Source organism: Cetorhinus maximus, unplaced genomic scaffold (assembly GCF_964194155.1).
Source record: "Cetorhinus maximus unplaced genomic scaffold, sCetMax3.hap1.1 HAP1_SCAFFOLD_501, whole genome shotgun sequence".
In the NCBI taxonomy this organism is placed as follows: Eukaryota; Metazoa; Chordata; class Chondrichthyes; order Lamniformes; family Cetorhinidae; genus Cetorhinus; species Cetorhinus maximus.
Genome location: NW_027596443.1, coordinates 102,923 through 124,094, shown reverse-complemented (window position 1 = coordinate 124,094; position 21,172 = coordinate 102,923). Strand labels below are relative to the sequence as shown.

The window sequence follows — 21,172 nt, the reverse complement described above, 5'->3', positions numbered from 1 at the left end:
CCATGTTATAATGGAACAAATCCAGACAGAAACATAGGTTAATTCACTTAATTACATTTGATTTGAACCAATGCACTATAATTTTGACTTTAAGTAAGCTTTCTGATGGAGGTCAAAAAAAGATTTAAGGTGATTTACAATCATCAGTGTTAGGGCTCTTAAATTCGGAGGCTTAATAATTAAAAGTTACCAATATTTGAGAATTGGGGGTGGTGGAAGATGATGGAGAAAATTTCTGAATGCAGATTTGTTTCATTTGACTTTCTTCATTGTATATATAAAATATTGCAGTAAATATAACATTTCAAAGTAAAACTTAACATAACGGAGCAGTACTGTTCCCATTTCTGCTGTAGTAGGCTTGCACATATCCCATTTATACTACCTAGATCCAATCCACTAAAATACAACTGGATTTTGAATTACAGTAACCAGCAAATTACACAAATTCCAGCGATGACAAATTATGTTTCAGGTATTCATTCTTAAATATACTGCATTACAGATTTACCGTAAAATCTTATTTTACACCACTTCATTTTAGAGTTTTGGAAAACCACCTACAAATTACCTGCTACCTGAGTTACTCCTGTTCCTGGAGGATATAAAAACAACTTGTATTTCTAAAGCAACTTTAACATAGTAAAACATTGCTGGCCTAGATGTAGTAAAACATTGTAAACATAGGAAAACATTGCTGGCCTAAATGCTGGTATAGCCAGTGACGCTCACATGCTATGAATGAATGAAAAAAACATCCCAAGGAGTGTTATCAAACAAATGTGACATTAAGGCACATGGAGAGATACTAGGGCAGATAATTTATTTATTTGTTCATGGAATGTGAGCATCCTGAAGGACATCATTTATTTCCCATTCCTAATTGCCTTTGTAAAGGTGGTGGTGAGCGCCTCCCACAGTTCAACTGGTGTAGGTACACCCACAGTATTATTAAGGAGGAAGTTTCAGGATTTTGAACCAATGACAATGAAGGAATGGCAGGATGGTTTGTGACTTGGGGCTGTGACTTAGAGGGGAACTTGGAGAGATTGTGATATTTCCATACTTCTGCTGCCTTTGTTCTTCTAAGTGGTAGAGTTGGTGCATTTGGAAGGTGCTATCGATGGAGCCTTGGCTGCAATGCGTCTTGTAGATGGTACTTACTGCTGCCACTGCGCATCAGTGGTGGAGGGAGAGAATGTTTAAGATGATAGATGAGTGCTGATTAAATGGGCTGCTTTGTTGCACTTCTTGAGTGCTGTTGCAACTGCATTCATCCAGGCAAGTGGAGGGTATTCATTCACACTCCTGACTTGTACTTTGTAGATGGTGGACAGGCTTTGGAGAGTTAGGAGTTGAGTTACTTACTGCAGAATTCTCAACCTCTGAAGTGCTCTTGTAGCCACTGTATTTATATGTCTGGTCCAGTTAAGTTTTTGGCCAATGGCAAGCCCCTCAGGCTGTTAATGGTGGGGGAATTCAGTGATGGTAATGCCATTGGACGTCGAGGGGAGAAAATCATTGCCTGGCACCTGTGTGGGGCGAGTGTTACTTATCAGCCCAAGCCTGAATATTGTCCAGTTCTTGCTGCAAGCAGGAAGGGACTGCTTCAGCATCTAGGCGTTGGCAATGGGATAAGACCATTAGACGCAGGAGCAGAAGTAGGCCATTCGGCTCATTGAGTCAGCTCCACCATTCAATGAGATCATGGTGATCTGTTAATCCTCAACTCCACTTTTCCGCCTTTTCCCCATAACCCTTGATTCTCTTACTGATTAAAAATGTCTATCTCAGCCTTGAATATAATTAACGACCCAGCCTCGACAGCCCTCTACGGTAAAGAATTCCACAGATTTACTTCCCTCTGAGAGAAGAAATTCCTCCTCATCTCTGTCTTAAATGGGTGACCCCTTACTCTGAGATTATGCCCTCTGGTCCTAGACTCTCCCACAAGGGGAAACAATCTCTCAGCATCTACCTTGTCAAGTCCCCTAAGAATCTTACACGTTTCAATAAGGTTGCCTCTCATTCTTCTAAATTCCAATGAGTACAGGCCCAACCTACTCAACCTCTCCTCATAAGAAAATACCTCCATACCCGGGATCAACCTAGTGAACCTTCTCTGGACTGCTTCCAATGCCAATATATCTTTCCCTGGATAAGGGAACCAAAACTTTTCACAGTATTCTAGATGTGGTCTAATTAGCGCCTTGTATAGTTTTAGCAAAACTTCACTATTTTTATACTCTATTCCATTTGAAATAAAGGCCAACTTTCCATTTGCCTTCCTTATTACCTGCTGAACTTGTATGCTAGCTTTTTGTGATTCATGTACAAGGACCTCCAAATCCTTCTGTGCTGCAGCTTTCTGCAGTCTTTTTCCATTTAAATAATATTCAGCTCCTCTATTCTTCCTGTCAAAGTGCATAACCTCACATTTTTCCATCTTATATTCCATCTGCCAAGTTTTTTGCCCATTCACTTAACCTATCTATATCCCTCTTTAGACCCTTTGTGTCATCCTCACCACTTGCCTTCCCACCTATTTTTGTGTCATCTGCAAACTTGGCGATAGTACATTCACTTCCCTCATCCAAGTCATTAATGTATATTGTAAATAATTGTGGCCCCAGCACTGATCTCTGTGGTACTCCAATAGTTACAGGTTGCCATCCTGAAAATGCCCCCCTTAACCCAACTCTCTGTCTTCTATTAGTTAGCCAATCCTCTATCCATGCTAATATACTACCCCCAACACCATGGGCTCTTCTCTTATTAAGTAGCCTTATCTGCAGTACCTTACTGAATGCCTTTTGGAAATCCAAATATATTACATCGACTGGTTTCCCTTTATCTAACCTGCTTGTTACCTCCTCAAAGAATTCTAATAAATTTGTTAGGCATGATTTCCCCTTCATAAAGCCATGCTGACTCTGCTTGATTATATTATTCATTTCCAAATGCTCTCCTATTACATCCTTTACAATAGACTCTAACATTTTCCCAATGATAGATGCTAAGCTAACTGGCCTATAATTACCTGTTTTTTGTCCCCCCTCCCTTTTTGAATAAGGGTGTTACATTTGTAGTTTTCCAATTCTCTAGGACTTATCCAGAATCTAAGCATTCTGGGAAGATTACTACAAGAGCATCACTATCTCTGTAGCTACTTTCTTCAATATCCTAGGATGCAACCCATCAGGTCAAGGTGACTTATCGGCCTTTGGCCCTATTAGTTTCCCTAGTACTTTTTCTGTAGTGATAGCTATTGTATTTGTTTCCTCCCCTCCTTTTGCCCCTTGATTATTTAGTATTTTTGGTATGCTATTAGTGTCTTCTACCATGAAAAGACTGATGCAAAGTATTTATTCAACTCGTCTGCCGTTTCCTGGTTCCCCATTATTATTTCCCCAGCTTCATTCTCTAAGGGGCCTATGTTCACTTTGGCCTCTCTCTTACTTTTTATATATTTGAAGAAGCTTGAACATCAATCATCAGCAAATATCCCCACTTCTGACCTCATGATGAAGGATTGACCAAAAAAGGTGGGCTTTAAGGAGTATCTTAAAGGAAGAAAGGGAGGCAGAGAGGTGGCAAGGTTTAGGAAAGGAATTCCAGAGCTTAGGGCCTCGGCAGATGAAGGGACAGCCATCAACAGCAAAACAATCAAAACTTGGGATGTTCCAAGGCCAGCACTGGAGGAGTTCTGAGAACTCGATGGATTCTAGGGCTGACAGAGATTATAAAGACAGTGAGGGAGAGAGACAGTAGATAGATTTGAAAACAAGGATGAGAATTTTAAAATGGAGGCATTGCTTAAGTGGGAGCCAATGTAGATCAGTGAGCACAGGGTTGCTGGGTGAATGGGATTTGGTGCATAGTAGGAAATGGGGAGTTTGTATGATTTCAAGTTTAAAAGGGGTGGAAGAGGGGAAGCTGACCAGGGATGCATTTGAATAGTTAAACCTAGAGGTAACTAAGGCATGGATGAGGATTTCAGCCACAGATGAGGTGAGACAGGGGTGGATTGACAATGTTACGGAGCTTGAAAAAGATGGTCTTAATGATCACGCAGACACGTCATTGGAAGTTCAACTCATAGTGAAATACGACACCAATGTTGCGGATGTCTGGTTCAGCCTCAGACTTTTCCCAGTGAAAGGGATTTGCCAATTGCTATGGAACAGAGTTTATGAATAACGGCTTTGGTCTTCCCAACATCAATGTTGGAGGAAATTTTTGTTTTTCCAGTCCTGAATGTCAGACAAGCAGTTAGGCACTTTAGAGACAGTGAGGAATTGAGAGAGGTGGTGGTGAGGGGAGCTGAGGCTGTAAGAGTACACGGACAAAGACACTTTGATGGGATTTTACGGGACCTGGCAGAAGAGGGAAGATGCAAGAGAGTAGCGAAGCAACTCTCGCTCCGACTCCCGTTTCTGTAGAACTACTGTGCCAGCTAGCCAATTAATGGCCAACAGTCCAATTGCTCAGCAGTCGGAGGTGGGCTTTGAGATGGCAGCAGTGTCATGTTTAAAGGGCTGCCAGCACCCAAGCACTGACACAAACATTCACTGCTTTAAAAATCCTCTGAGCAACCATCCTCCAAAGACTCAGGCATGCAAGCATCCAGCTCTGAGTGACCCCCACCAACATCCGGCCACCAGTGACCCCCACCAACATCTGGCCACCAGTGACCCCCATCAAAATTCGGCCATCAGTGACCCCCACCAACATCCGGCCACCAGTGACCCCCTCCAGCACCCAGTGACCCCCTCCAGCATCCGGCCACCAGTGACCCCCTCCAGCATCCGGCCACCAGTGACCCCCTCTAGCATCCGGCCACCAGTGACCCCCCCCAGCATCCAAGCTCCCAGTGGCCTCGCCATAATCCAGGTACTTGTGACCCCTCCAGCATCCGGCCACCATTGACCCCTCCAGCATCCGGCCACCGGTGACCCTTCCAGCATCTGGCTCCCAGTGACCCCTCCAGCATCCGGCCACCACTGACTCCTCCAGCATCCGGCCACCATTGACCCCTCCAGCATCCGGCCACCAGTGACCCCTCCTGCGTCCAGCTCCCAGTGATCCCTCCAGCATCCAGCCACCATTGACCCCTCCAGCATTAGGCCACCACTGACTCCTCCAGTATCCGACCACCAATGACCCCTCCAGCATCCGGCCACCACTGACCCCTCCAGCATCCGGCCACCACTGACCCCTCCAGCATCCGGCGACCACTGACCCCTCCAGCATCCGGCGACCACTGACCCCTCCAGCATCCGGCCACCACTGACCCCTCCAGCATCCGGCCACCACTGACCCCTCCAGCATCCGGCCACCACTGACCCCTCCAGCATCCGGCCACCACTGACCCCTCCAGCATGCAGCCACCACTGACCCCTCCAGCATCCATCTCTCACTGACCCCTCCAGCATCCGGCCACCAATGACTCCTCCAGCATCCGGCCACCAGTGACCCCTCCAGCATCCAGTTACCAGTGACCCCTCCAGCATCCGGCTACTACTGACCCCTCAAGCATCCGGCTACCAGTGACCCCTCCAGCATCCGGCTGTCAGTGACCCCTCCAGCATCCGGCTGTCAGTGACCTCTCCAGCATCCGGCTGTCAGGGACCCCTCCAGCATCCGGCTGTCAGGGACCCCCTCCAGCATTCGGCTGTCAGGGACCCCTCCAGCATCCGGCTACCACTGACTCCTCCAGCATCCGGCTACCAGTGACCCCTCCAGCATCCGGCTACTAGTGATCCCTTAATTGAACTATTTCCAATGCAAGTATATCCCTCCTTAAATAAGGAGACCATAACTGTAGTTTTTCATGGGGTGTGACATCGCTGGTGAGACCAGCATTTATTGCCCATCCCTAATTGCCCTTGAGAAGGTGGTGGTGGGCTGCCTTCTTGAACTGCTGCAGTCCATGTCATCTAGGTACACCTGCAGTGCTGTTAGGGAGGGAACGCCAGGATTTTGTCCCAGTGACAGTGAAGGAATGGCGATATATTTCCAAGTCAGAATGGTAAGTGTATTGGAGGGGAACTTCCAGGTAGTGGTGTTCCCATCTATCTGCTGCACTTGACCTTCGAATTGGTAGTAGTGGATTTGGAAGGCGCTGTCTAAGGAGCTTTGGTGAGTTCCTGCAGTGCATCTTGTAGGTGGTACACACTGCATTGTGTCAGTGGTGGGGGGAGTGAATGCTTGTGGATGGGGGGCCAACCAAGCGGGCTGGTTTGTCCTGGATGGTGTCAAGTTCCTTGAGTGTTTTTGGAGCTGCACTTATCTAGGCAAGTGGTGAGTATTCTATCACACTCCTGATTTGTGCCTTGTAAATGGTGGACAAGCTTTGGGGAGTCAGGAGGTGAGTTACTTGCTAGTCTCTGACCTGCTCTTGTAGCCACAGTATTATGTGGCTAGTCCGATTCAGTTTCTGGTCAATGATAACCCCCTGATAGTGGGAGATTCAGCAATGGTAATGCCATTGAATGTCAAGGGGAGATGGTTAGATTCTCTCTTGTTGGAGAGGGTCATTGCCTGGCACTTATGTGGCATGCATGTTACTTAACACTTATTATTCAGGCTTGGGCTGATGTCCAGGTTTTGCTGCATTTGTACATGGACTGCATCAGTATATGAGTCATCACAAATGGTCCTGACCATTGCGCAATCATCAGTGACCATTCGCACTTCTGACCTTATCATGGAAGGAAGGTCATTGATGAAGCAGCTGAAGATAGTTAGGTCTAGGACATTACCCTGAGGAACTCCTGCAGTGATGTCCTGGAACTGAGATGATTGACTTCCAACAACCACAACCATCTTCCTTTGTGCTAGGTATGATTCCAATCAGCGGAGAGCTCTCCTCCGATTCCAACTGACTCCAGTGTTGCTAGGGCTCCTCGATGCCACACTTGGTCAAATGCTGCTCTCACCTCACTTCTAGAGTTCAGCTCTTTTGTCCATTTTTGAACCAAGGCTGTAATGAGATCAGATGTTGAGTGGCCGTGATGGGACCCAAAATGAACATCAGTAAGAAGGTTATTGCTAAGCAACTGCCGCTTGATAGCACTGCTGATGACCTCTTCCATCACTTTACTGATGATTGAAAGTAGACTGATGGGGCGGTAATTGGCCAGGTTGGATTTGTCCTGTTTTTGTGGGCAATTTTCCACATTGCTGGGTATATGTCAGTGTTGTAGTTGTACCAGAACAGCTTGGCCAGGGGCTCAGCTAGTTCTGGAACACAAAGTCTTCAGAACTATTGTGGAATATTGCCAGGGCCCAGAGCCTTCTGCTGTTTCTTGATATCACGTGGAGTGAATCGAATTGACTGAAGACTGGCAGCTGTGATGCTGGGGACCTCTGGAGGAGGGCAAGACGGATCATCCATTCAGCACTTCTGGCTAAAGATTATTGCAAATGCTCCAGCCTTATCTTTGCACTGATGTACTGGGCTCCCCCATCATTGAGGATGGGAATATTTGTCGAGCATCCTCCTCCAGTGAGTTGTTTAATTGTCCACCACCATTCATGACTGGATGTGGCAGGACTGCAGAGCTTAGATCTGATCCGCTGGTTGTGGAATTGCTTAGCTCTGTCTTTCATTTGCTGCTTATGCTGTTCGGCATGCAAGTAGTCCTGTGTTATAGCTTCACCAGGTTAGCACCTCATTTTTAGGTATGGCTGGTGCTGCTCCTGGCATGCCTTCCTGCACTCTTCATTGAACCAGTGTTGAGCCCTTGGCTTGGTGGCAATGGTAGCGTGGGGGATATGCTGGGCCATGAGGTTGCAGATTGTGGTTCAGTACAAGTCTGCTGCTGTTGCTGATGGCCCAGGGTGCCTCATGGTTGCCCAATCTTGAGTTGCTAGATCTGTTCGAAATCTATTCCATATAGCAGAGTCGTCGTGCCACACAACATGATGGAGGGTAACTTCAATGTGAAGATGGGACATCGTCTCCACAACGACTGTTGCCAGTGTCAGCCCTACTGACAGATGCATCTGCGGCAGGCAGGTTGGTGAGGATGAGGTCAAGTACGTTTTTCTCTCTTGTTGGTTTCCTGACGATCTGCTCCAACCCAGCCTAGTAGTTATGTCGCTTAGGGCTTGGCCAGCTTGGTGAGTAGTGATGCTACTGACCCTGCTCGGTGATGGACTTTTAGGTCCCTCACCCAGAGTACATTCTGCACCCTTGCCACCCTCAGTGCTTCTTCAAGTGATGTTCAACATGGAGGAGTACTGATTCCTTAGCTGGGATGGGGGTGGGGGGACGGTAGAAGGTTTCCTTGCTCACGGCTGATCTGATGGGATGAGACTTCACGGGGTCCGGTGTCATGAAGCTATTAATGTATATAATATTATTGGAAAATATTTTTCTTTTAAAAAAGAGGTTTAGTCTGTGGGTGTGTCTTAATTGGATGAAAACCAGCTAGTCTGGGTGCTTTGATGTGTACTAGTTTTGAGATGTAAGAAAGGTAGAGGTAGCATTTTTTTGAATAGAGCATTCAAGAAGTGTGGTGAAATCTGACACCTAGCTGGCAGAGACCAAGTAATGTTTATATTACTAATAAAATTAGTACTATGAAAGGGCTTTTATTGTTAGAAGAGGTGGAGTGCAAAGGAGCTGGTGATACAATGAGAATTTACATTCAATGAGCTGTGCTAGGTATAACACTCAGCAGTTTTGTGTGTGCAGGGCAGAGGCAACGTATGATCAAAACAGCTGTAAGTCTACAACAGTCTCCACAGGAAGCAAAGTGAGAGGAACCTCATTTTAAATTTGTAAGGTGAAAACGCTTTGCCTGGTAAAGTCTATGGGTTATTGTTACCTTAATGGAGATTAGTCTGGGAATTTATTAAAAGTTATGATCGTAGTAATTTGTAGCCATGTGTATGTGTTTAATGTGTTGTAACTTAATAAAATGTTTCATTTAGTTTAACATAAAAACCTCTCCAGAATTGATGGACTGATTCCTGAATTTAGAGTTGCATCTCAAACATACCACTTAAAATATATGTTATGACAGTTGTTTAAAGTTTCCCTCTGAGATTTTTAAATAACTCAGCTTTACCAACTGCTGGGTCATAACATCTAGAATCAATGTTGACGACTCCAAGGGCAATTCCCTCCTGACTGTATACCACTGTGCATCACCTCTGCTAGGTCTGTCCTGCTGGTGGGACACCATTGCTTTCCTTTTTGTATATTATAGAAGCTTCTATAGTCTGTTTTTCTAATTCTTGCTTGTTTTCTCTCATAGTCCAATTTCTGCCTCTTTATTTTTTTTGGTCATCCTTTGCTGTTTTCTAAAATTTCCCCAATCTTCTGGCCTACCACTAATCTTCACAGCACTGTATGCCTTTTCTTCCAATCTGATACCTTTCTTAACTTCCTTAGTTAGCCATGGGTGCTACACACTTCTCATAGTCTTTCTTTTTCTATGGAAAATATCTTAATTGAGTTACCCCAGAGTTCTGAAGGAGATAGCTGAAGAGATAGTGGAGGCATTAGTGGTGATCTTTCAGGAATCACTGGAGTCAGGGAGGGTCCCAGAGGACTGGAAAATCGCTAATGTAACCCCCTGTTTAAGAAGGGAGTGAGGCAAAAGACGAGAAATTACAGGCCGATTAGCCTGACGTCGGTCGTTGGTAAGATTTTAGAGTCCATTATTAAGGATGAGATTTCAGAATACTTGGAAGTGCATGGTAAAATAGGGCAAAGTCAGCATGGTTTCATCAAGGGGAGGTCATGCCTGACAAATCCGTTAGAATTCTTTGAGGAGGTAACGAGTAGGTTAGACAAAGGAGAGCCAATGGATGTTATCTACTTGGACTTCCAGAAGGCCTTTGACAAGGTGCCGCACAGGAGGCTGCTCAGAAAGATAAGAGCCCATGGCGTTAGAGGCAAGGTATTAGCATGGATAGAAGATTGGCTGTCTGGCAGGAGGCAGAGAGTGGGGATAAGGGGGTCCTTCTCAGGATGGCAGCCGGTGACTAGTGGAGTTCTGCAGGGGTCAGTGTTGGGACCACAACTTTTCACTTTATACATTAATGATCTAGATGAAGGAACGGAGGGCATCCTGGCTAAGTTTGCAGATGATACAAAGATAGGTGGAGGGACAGGTAGTATTGAGGAGGCGGGGAGGCTGCAGAAGGATTTGGACAGGTTAGGAGAATGGGCAAAAAAGTGGCAGTTGGAATACAACGTGGGGAAGTGTGAGGTCATGCACTTTGGTAGGAAGAATAGAGGCATAGATTATTTTCTAAATGGGGAGAGAATTCAGAAATCTGGAGTGCAAAGGGACTTGGGAGTCCTAGTCCAGGGTTCTCTTAAGGTTAACTTGCAGGTTGAGTTGGTAGTTAGGAAGGCAAATGCAATGTTGGCATTTATTTCGAGAGGACTAGAATATAAAAGCAGGGATGTGCTGCTGAGGCTTTATAAGGCTCTGGTCAGACCACATTTAGAATATTGTGAGCAATTTTGGGCCCCGTATCTCAGGAAGGATGTGCTGGCCCTGGAGAGGGTCCAGAGGAGGTTCACGAGAATGATCCCAGGAATGAAAGGCTTAACATATGAGGAACGTTTGAGGACTCTGGGTCTATACTCGATGGAGTTTAGAAGGATGAGGGGGGGATCTGATTGAAACTTACAGAATACTGAAAGGCCTGGATAGAGTGGACGTGGGGAAGATGTTTCCATTAGTAGGAGAGACTGGGACCCGAGGGCACAGCCTCAAAGTAAAGGGAAGACCTTTTAGAACAGAGATGAGGAGAAACTTCTTTAGCCAGAGAGTGGTGAATCTATGGAATTCATTGCCATAGAAGGCTGTGGAGGCCAGGTCATTGAGTGTATTTAAGACCAAGATAGATAGGTTCTTGATTGGTAAGGGGATCAAAGGTTACAGGGAGAAGGCGGGAGAATGGGGTTGAGAAACTTATCAGCCATGATTGAATGGCGGAGCAGACACGAGGGGCTGAATGGCCTAATTTCTGCTCCTATGTCTTATGGTCTTATGGAAATATCTCCTTAGATGTCTGTCACTGCATCTCCACATCTTACCTTTTAACTTATTTTCCAAGTCCACTTTAGCCAACTGTCTTTATGCCCTTGTAATTGCCTTTAAGTTTAAGATACTAGTTTTAGACTCACATTTCCCACCTTCAAACAGAATGTGAAATTCTATCATCTTATCACTCTTGCCTAGAGGATCCTTTATTATCAGGTCATTAATTAATCCTGTAAAATTGCACATTACCAGGGCTTTGACCTCAATCAGTGGCTGCCTGACTCCTTTCAAGCAACAAAAGAAAAAAGTCTTACTTCATGGCTGCCGAGTGTAGCAATAACAACAGCTACCAACCCATTCAATTTTACACCACCCCCCCACCTCATTGCCCTCCATTTCTGAGGTTAAAAATCCCAGCATGTTTTTGGATAATGTCAATGAGGCGAGCATGTAGATGGGAAGTAGGACGACGGATCATGTTCAAAGGCACAACTGTACTTTAATATATTGTACCAGAGCTCTGTATTGGTGATGCCACATGGTGAGCTTCTCAGGAAGGAGTTAATCACCATCTACTACTACAGGCAAACTTTTAACAGCATTGTCTCCTGTTCCCCATTAAAATTACAAAGCAATATAGTTCCCATTTACAAAGTGGCATTTACTTAGGCATGAAAGTTCATTTTGCAAAGCTTTAAATACATATGATTATATTTTTAAATACTGGGCACTAGGGTCTGGGAGACCGCTTGCCTCTGTATACTCACCGTCATCAACATTCTTCAATACATCTGGTATACCTCCAACATGATCTATGTGCCAGTGTGTCACCAGAATTTCTTGAATACTGGCACTCAATTGGGTCAAAGTTTCTTTTAAACAGGTGATGTATTCAGGCACACCTGGCTCGCCAGTATCAATCAAGAATCGTCTGTCGGAAAAATGTTATAATATTCAGTATCAACTTAATCTCTTTCAACTACATTACTTGGTTCACTTTTTCAACCCTTATATTAACTGCAGGACATTTCCCTAAAACAATGTGGCAATATAAACACAATACAGTAGTTAAAAAGTAAGGAGTAAAGATTAATTTGATTGTGGCATGTTTTTACCCTTTGAAGATGCATCTTACAACAGTGCTGATGCTGAACCAGGTCTGGATCACGTCCTAAGATACCATGTGGGCACCCAGTTTCCACATTTTACATGATGTGTGTGGAAGTCAGGTAACATTGACTCTCATGGCATTTCGACTCCTGCACTTTTTAAAGTCTTGTACATGAAATGGAGCTGCAACTGTTTACATCAACGCTACTTATTATACAACCAGTACATGCGCTCCCTATAATTTTCCAGGGGACAATTGGGCAGGAATGCATTGTGTGGGCAATGCACGTGCAAAGAAAGACAAGCTTCACTCAGTTTCCTCACACATCACAGAAACTAATTCAGTAGAACATAGCATGTGGTGGAGGGAGAGGCCAACAAGGTGGCAGAGACCATATCAGCAGTGCTTGATGAAAGTATATGAATTACTTCATGTAATAGCTTTGCAGATACAGTACTATCTATGGAAATTTGACTCAATAATGTACAAGCTTCATCTGTCTAACAGGTAGCGTGAGCTCCAAGAGCTACTGGTTCAACTACAAGATAGATAGTAACAGTGCAGAATGCATTACACTATCCAGAGGTTTGTTGGAATTGGGGGATACATAGCTGCAGTAGAACTAATTTAAGATCCTAATTTGGTGCTTCATTTTCAAAATGCCTTTGCAAAATGAGAAAGCATATGCCCTTCTAACAACCAAATTAAAAAAAAGACTTGCATTTAGATAGTGCTTTTCATTCCCTTAGGCCATGCCAAACCACTCTACAACCTATGAATTACTATTAGCGTACTCACTACTGTTATGCAGATAGCACAGCATCCAATTTGCACACAGAAACATCCTACATATATAGCAATGAGATACTAGTAAAACTTCTCTGTTCTTCTTCGAAAAGCTCCATGGGATCTTTTACATTCACTAGCACAGGCAAATGGGGTCTCGGTTCAACATTTCAGCTCAAAGACAGCACCTTTGACAATGCAGCACTCCTCAGTACTGCACTCAGGTGTCAGCCTGGATTATATGCACAAGCCCTACAACAGGCTTGTCCAACCCGTGGCCCGCATTCATGTGGCCGCCAGAACGATTGTTGAAAATGCTGGTAAGATGACTCAGTGTATTTGAAGATTTCTTCAGGGGCCTGCTCCTCCAATCACAGCTTGTTTTTTCTCCCACATTTGCTGCTGATAGGGTCACTATTGAATTTCTCAGCATCAAACATGGGAGAGAAACAGGCTGTGATTGGAAGAGAAGCGTACACCGGCAGCTGCAGGTATTTGAAGATAGAAAGAAAGAGGCTTTGGAGCGCATGTTCACCATGCTTTCCCATGGCTGCCGGTGCTCTGGGCCTGCTGTGGTCGCTTTACCCCGGCTGCCGGTGCTCTGGCCTGGTTGCGTTTCCCCAGTACTCCTCGCGTCCCACTGGTTCTCCCCTGGTTACCCCCCGCGTTCCCCTGGCTCTTGGCCATCCCCTTGGCGGGCAGCTGCGTTTGGGTGCCGCTAGGCCTCAGGTCTCGCTACAGCTCACATCATACCTACCCCCACCCCTAAGCCGATTTTGTGAGTGAGTGAGAGTGTGGGTGAGCGAGGGTTTATGGGTGAGTGAATGAGTGTGAGAGTTTGTGGGTGACTGAGTGAGTGAGTGTATAAGGGTTTGTCCTGCAAGTGTGTGTGCAAGAGAGGGTGAGTATGCACGAGAGGGTGAGCGCACACAAGAGAGTGAGCATGAGCTTATGTGACAGAGAGGATGAGCGCGTGAGTGTGTGTGAGAGAAAGTGGGGTGATTGGGAGGGGAGTGTGTGTCTGGCTCCCTCCCAGTCGCAGGGTTCTCATTCACCCTCACCCCACACGCCAACAGGCACTCTCAAAGTGGGTGAGGGTGAGTGAGTGGGCACCCTGAGACTCGGAGTTAGCTGGGCACACACACTCTCACCCTTTCACACTCGAACAGTTGTCTTTATTTATTACTCATTTTTTAATTATCAATTTATTGTTTGTGATTTTATTTTGCTCAGCAAGTTGTTTCCAATCATATGTCAGCTTTTTTTTTTCAAATTCATGCTTAATGTTGCGCCAAGCCTTATTTTTCCGAAATTTGCTCGTTGGCAAGTACCAAGTGTGAGGAAAATCGAAATGTGGCCCCCCACGTGAAAAGGTTGGACAAGCCTGCCTTAGAGGGATTGGGGTCAAGATGACTGTACATGCAGCCTAGAAAATTAACAAAAGCTGGCTAACAGTTTTTTAAAAATCTGACTATTCCCTGACATACCAAAACAAGTTGTTACAGATGCTTTATAATTTATGTTGTATTGTTAAGATCTCCTTAGAGACTGATACCTGTTAAAAGAGATACGAATTTCCCAGTGACCTATATAAAGAATAGCATCGCAATGTTTCATATTTTAAGATTTTTACTGTAACAAACAAAAATCATTAGTTTGAAACATTACAAAATAGGCAACGAATACACTAAACTATAGAAAAGGTTTTTCTCAGTAGTACCTTAACATAACTGAAAACCCCATGCCATGTTTCTACGTTACGTCACAATCTCAGCAGATACTCAGCCTTGTATTTAAAGTCCCAAATGTCTTCCGGTGATTTAACAGACCCTCTTCTCCCTGCCCTGCCAGGGTGAATCCTCCAGTGTCCTTTTAAACAATGCCCCCTTTGCTCAATCTTCTAAGCATACTTGAATGGACTTCCAGCACCCACCGATAATTCCCTGGTCTTCAACCTTCCACAACAAGCTTTGTCCCTTTGAACAGGGGTTCCGCCCTCACCAGAACTCCTCTTGGTGATTAATCCAAAGTCCTTTTCTTCAGCCTGGCAAAGCAGCACCTGCTTTTGGTCTGACAGCCACTGAGAGTTTGAAAACAGCAAGAACAGCTGCCTTTGCCTTTGTGTTCAGATGTTAATGCTCGCACCTAGCTTTCAAAAGGACTTGATCTGGGCTCCTTGTCCCCATGGCAAACTGGTCACATGGATCTGTCGCTGGGCAGAGTTCAGTACAACTTCACACCATCCCCCATTCCAGGGTATTCTGTTTACCTTAAATTAAAAGGGGCAATTTAAAACGTAACAGTCTTACACATCCAGTGGTCATAACAATCATATAGAAGTTTTTTCATCCAGTATAGATGAAAAAATTTGTACATAACGATAGAAGGCACTATCCAAGGCACAAAGTTAGCTATACATTTCTAAAGGGATTGGTGGCATGCTGCCTTGATTTTGAATGTTTACACTATAACAAATGGATTTTGGTTCATTTTAAGCATGTTTATCTGTGGTAATTTAGGTGTTCAGCAGGCCATCACATCTCTGAAATTTACCTCAAATGATCATTGTCTCGAATCCAAACCTTCCTTCCCCTCCCCAAGAAAAAAATCCTCTTGGCCTAATTTTAACTTTGCCCCAAATGAGCGTGACATCGGTGGTGTGTCTATGGCAGTCCACTGTAGTTTTATAAAGGCTATGTTTCATGTTTCACTTTCTCTGGGACCTAAAATAATCTCCCACAAAAAAATTTCCAGACTTGACTGAAGCATTCTCCAGCAGTCCCTTTAAGAAACCCTGCTTAGGCCCCTCAACATCTGGTACAACTGAGCATAGAATGCATTGTGGATTCTCCACCCATTTGAACATTAAAATGGCACTAGTGGCCCTGTAGCCAGTGTAGGATCCCATTTTTTGTATTTAAAACATCCTCCCACATTTTCTGGGTGGGGTAACTTGATGCTCATTTAAAGGTTCACTTGAGAATTGAATCAGATAAGCTTGGGAATTAGAAGGGTGTCCAATGCCCCTCTGATCTTCCTCTGCTGGTTGCCCATTTATCAAGAAAGAAATGGGTGAGTGGCAGTTGAAAAATCGTCTCCTCCATCTTTTCTGGATCTGGTTCAGAGATAATGCATTCCATCAAACTTCCTAACCTTTCAGATACACATTTTCCTCCAATTTTTCCAGTTCAGATTGGCACTCTTATAACTATGCTGTCAATTCAACTTGACACATTTCTTCCACTTTTCCCCATTCAATTATACCATCTCCCACAGAATTCATGCTGGTATCCTTGTTTCTTTACCCATTCTATTCATGGTGTGTCTCTCTCTCTCTCTCTCCATGCATTCTCTCAGTTAATTCTGGTATTGACTTTCTTCCACCACCTTAAAGTGCCGATACTTTTCACTGCCATCCACCCCTCCTTCTCCCCTCAGTGATTTCCCATCTCTAAGAAGGTTGTATTACCATCTCTATATAATTTAGGCAATAAATGCGAGAACTTCCATGAACAGTTATGGAAAGAGCAATCCTGGCACTGGGAGCACACTGAAAGACTAGGAACAACCATGAGGGGCCGGAGTGGAGAGGAGGATTGGGGGAGGGAAGGAACGGTCAAGAGGGAATGAGAGGGGGGTGGCCACAGTCAAGACAGGCCAAAGTGGGGCATTCTCTGAGCAGGCTCTCAAAACAATTTGGAGAACAAGATTAACATCAAATGAGCACAATTCAGTTCCAGCATACTGCAACCAGGGCCGTCCCTAGAGGGGTGTGGGGCCCAGGGAAAATCACAGTGTGAGCCTCCCATAATATTTTTAGACAAGTTTCCTCTGACGGCTGGGCCCCTGAACGCATGTGTGAAAAGGAGCACCAGCAGTACCCCAGCTACTGAGCACTTGGTTACAAACACATACTGCACTATTGACTGTGATAACTGTGTCGCACATAAAACTACACCTTGCTTCAAGGCTGAACATAATAGTTGGCTCTCGTGTTGTTAAGGAGCAATCCATGATCTCCATGGGATTCCATTATAACACTTTTAGTAACACACCCCACATCCCAACTGGAGAAAACTTTAAGGCCGGAATTTTCCAGCCCCTCACACTGCCAGGATCTGCCGGTCCCACCAATGTGAACGGAGATTTTAAAGGCTCGCCCGCCTAGCCGCAGGGGAACCTGGCACAGGGTGGGGGGTTGGAAAATTGTGGAGATGAAGTCCTTCCTTCACATTGAGGATTCCCTCCATTGTGATGTGTGGCACTATCGCTGTGCTATATGGGATAGATTTTGAACAGATCTAGCAACTAAAGACTGGGCATCCATGAGGCACTGTGGACTATCAGCAGCAGCAGAATTATACTCAAGCACAATCTGTAACCTCATGGCCCGGCATATCCCCCATTCTACCATTACTATCAAGCTACGGGATCAACCCTGGTTCAATGAAGAGTGCAGGAGGGCATGCCAGGAGCAGCACCAGGCATACATAAAAATGAGGTGTCAACCTGGTGAAGCTATAACACGGGACTACTTGCATGCCAAACAGCATAAGCAGCAAGTGATAGACAGAGCCAAGCGATCTCACAACCAACAGATCAGATCTAAGCTCTGCAGTCCTGCCACATCTAGTCGTGATTGGTGGTGGACAATCAAACAACTCACAGGTGGAGGAGGCTCCACAAATATCCCCATCCTCAAAGATGGAAGAGCCCAGCACAGCAGTTCCAAAGATAAGGGTGAAGAATTTGCAACAAACTTCAGCCAGAAGTGCTGAGTGGATGATCCATCTCGTCCTCTTCTTGAGGTCCCCAGCATCACAGATGCCAGTCTTTAGCCAATTCGATTCACTCTATGTGATATCAAGATACGGTTGAAGGCACTGGATACTGCAAAGGCTCTGGGCCCTGACAATGTTCTGGCAATAGTACTGAAGACTTGTGCTCCAGAACTTGCTGTGCCCCTAGCCAAGCTGTTCCAGTACAGCTACAACACTGGCATCTACCCGGCTATGTGGAAAATTTCCCAGGTATGTCCTGTACACAAAAAGCAGGATAAATCCAACCTGGCCAATTACTGCCCCATCAGTCTACTCTCCGTCATCAGTAAAGTAATAGAAGGCATCATCAACAGTGCTATCAAGCGGCACTTGCTTAGCAATAACCTGCTCACTGATGCCCAGTTTGGGTTCCGCCAGGACCACTCAGCTCCTGACCTCATTACAGCCTTGGTTCAAACATGGACAAAAGAGCTGAACTCCCGAGGTGAGGTGAGAGCGACTGGCCTTGACATCAAGGCAGCATTTGACCAATGTGGCATCAAGGAGCCCGAGCAAAACTGGAGTCAATGCAAATCGGGGGGGAAAACTCTCCGCTGGCTGGAGTCATACCTAGCACAAAGGAAGATGGATGTAGTTGTCAGAGGTCAGTCATCTCAGCTCCAGGACATCACTGCAGGCGTTCCTCAGGGTAGTGTTCTAGGGCCAACCATCTTCAGCTGCTTCATGAATGGCCTTCCTTCCATCATAAGGTCAGAAATGGGGATGCTCACTGATGATTGCATGATGTTCAGCATCATTCACGATGCCTCAGATCCTGAAGTAGTCCATGTCCAAATGCAGCAAGACCTGGATAGTATCCAGGCTTGGGCTGACAAGTAGCAAGTAACATTTGTGCCACACAAGTGTCAGGCATTGACCATCCCCAACAAGAGTGAATCCAACCATCGCCCCTTGAGGTTCAATGGCATTACCATCACTGAATCCCCCACCAGCAACATCCTGGGGGTTACCATTGACCAGAAACTGAACTGGACTAGCCATATAAATACTGTGGCTACAAGAGCAGGTCAGAGGCTAGGAATCATGCGACGAGTAATTCACCTCCTGACTCCCCAAAGCCTGTCCACCATCTACAAGGCACAAGTCAGGAGTGTGATGGAATACTCCCCACTTGCCTGGATGAGTGCAGCTCCCACAACACTCAAGAAGCTGGACACCATCCGGAACAAAGCAGTCCGCTTGACTGGCACCACATCCACAAACATTCACTCCCTCCACCACTGACGCACAGTAGCAGCAGTGTGTACCATCTACAAGATGCACTGCAGGAATTCACGATGGCTCCTTAGACAGCACCTTCCAAACCCACAACCACTACCATCTAGAAGGACAAGGGCAGCAGATAGATGGGAACACCACCATCTAGAGGTTCCCCTCCAAGTCACTCACCATCCTGTCTTGGAAATATATCGCCGTTCCTTCACTGTCGTTGGGTCAAAATCATGGAACTCCCTTCCTCTTAGCACTGTGGGTGTACCTACACATGGACTGAAGCAGTTCAAGAAGGCAGCTCACCACCACCTTCTCAAGGGCAACTAGGGATGGGCAATAAATGCTGGCCCAGCAGCGAAGCCTACGTCCCGTGAATGAATTTTAAAAAAAACTGCAGCTTTAACGTCGGAGTGAGGACAATCACTTCGTTCAACTTTTTAAAAAAATTACAAACACAACGCAATGAGTAATTCGGCTTTAAAAAGAATGACTGTCCATCTTCCAATGTTAAGCAACCATTAGTTGCAAATGCGTACTGGAAGAAAAATAAGAAGCAGAGAGTTTCAATTGCCTGGGGCTGAAAATAAACACAGCAAGCGAGTGACTTACCCCGCAGGTCAGAAGCTATGTGCTATATGCTTTAAAGATATTAACTAGTTCGGAATAGTTCATCTTGCCCCTCTGCGTTGAGTTGGAATAAAAGCCACTCCGCTGCTGCTGAGGTCAGCACTGTCGTCTCCAAGGGCGACGGATGGTGTTGAGCCCGCCCCATGCTTCCAGTCGCCCAGCCCGCTGCCTTGGCAGGGATTTATCCCAGTTCACATGGTTTTAATCTGCTTTCTCTGCTACCCTCTTATGAGGTTTGGAGAGGGGGTACTTGCTTTGTTTATTCATTTATTTTGAGCTTAGAGTGCAAGATACAGTGAATCAGCTGGAATGTACCACAGGCTGTATTACACCTGACACCGTGATTTCAAAGCTCAGGGCCTCGGGTGGTTGCACCGATTCGCTATACCCTTGGGGCAGCTCTGACTGCAACATATATTACTAAGTTGAAAACTCAGCGATGCAGAGTAAACCCTAAGCTATGTAACTACGGAATGTGTATGAGGGGTTGGCTGTCAAAGAAATGTGGGACAATGAAATAGATGGATTAAGCCATGACAGGTGAAGTTTAATGAGATCTAACAGAGGAGGCTAAGGGGAGGTTAAATTGAAGGATACAAAATTATGAGGGGCCTGGATAGTGTGGGTAGCAAGGATCTATTTTCTCTAGCAGTGAGTCAATGAGTCAGTGAGTCAATGGCATAGATTTAAAGCAATTGGCAGAAAAATTAGATGCGCTGAGGATTTTTTTCATCTCGTGGGTGGTGCAGGTATGAAGCTCGTTGTTTGAAAGTGTAGTAGAGACAGAAACCCTCACTGAATTTAAAGGATACTTGGGTATGAGCCTAAAGTGGTTTAACCCACAGGGTTGTCGACACAAAGTCGGAAAACAGGGATAGTTCTTTTTCAACTGGCACAGATTCGATGGGCTGAATGGTCTCCAATGCTGTAAATTTTCTATGTAGGTGAGCTTCAACATGCAGCTGTTGGGCAGAGGAGACAGATCAAGAGTAACTGTTCCTGGATCAGTCCCTCCTGGGACTGGATTCCTGGCGGATCCGAGAACAGGCCCTGCCGGGGGAGTGGCCACGGCTTCCAGCTCTGTCCCTCCCGGAGGCCTCACTCTTTACTCACCGGGGCCCAGTCCCCACCAGGTAGGTGTTGGTTCCCTGCAGAGTCATCGGGCCCGGGTTACAACCCAACACCCGGACCACCCGGGCCGACAGACGCTGCACCTTCGGCAGTGCCACCGCCATCCTGCTGCCGGCGCTTTACCAACAGAAGGCGCGTTCCTGACCGAGAGCACGCACTCTCGCTCACGGCGCCACGTCGCCGTCACCCCGAGCGCGCTCCCGCTGCTCATGTGGGCGCGCCCCTGCCGTCAGGGTCAGGAATCCGGTCCGGTGCTTGTTCAGAGGCACGGAGCAGAATGCAGCGGGGTCTGGGTCTGGCAAGAGTCCATAAGGCGGCGGGGTCTGGGTTTGGCAAGAGCTGTGGAGGAGTGGGAGGTTTGGGTCTGGCAGTAGTTGGAGGAGTGGGAGGTTTGGGTCTGGCAGTAGTTGGAGGAGTGGGAGGTTTGGGTCTGGCAGTAGTTGGAGGAG

At 45.8% G+C, this 21,172-nt stretch overlaps 1 protein-coding gene across 2 annotated transcripts in view; it reads right to left on the bottom strand.

Annotated features, from left to right (window-relative positions):
• Positions 1–20,919, bottom strand: part of lactb2 (lactamase, beta 2) — a 62,820-nt gene extending 41,901 nt beyond the window's left edge. For both annotated transcript variants that reach the window (XR_013574436.1, XM_078535512.1), the window contains exons 1-2: positions 20,706–20,919; positions 11,783–11,946 (exon numbers count right to left, since the gene is read on the bottom strand). Coding sequence is in view for 1 of the 2 variants with exons in the window: in XM_078535512.1 (XP_078391638.1) it covers positions 11,783–11,946; positions 20,706–20,827 (286 nt within the window). In the remaining variant the exon portion in view is untranslated. The remainder of the gene's footprint in view (positions 1–11,782; positions 11,947–20,705) is intronic.
• Positions 20,920–21,172: the final 253 nt, after the last annotated feature.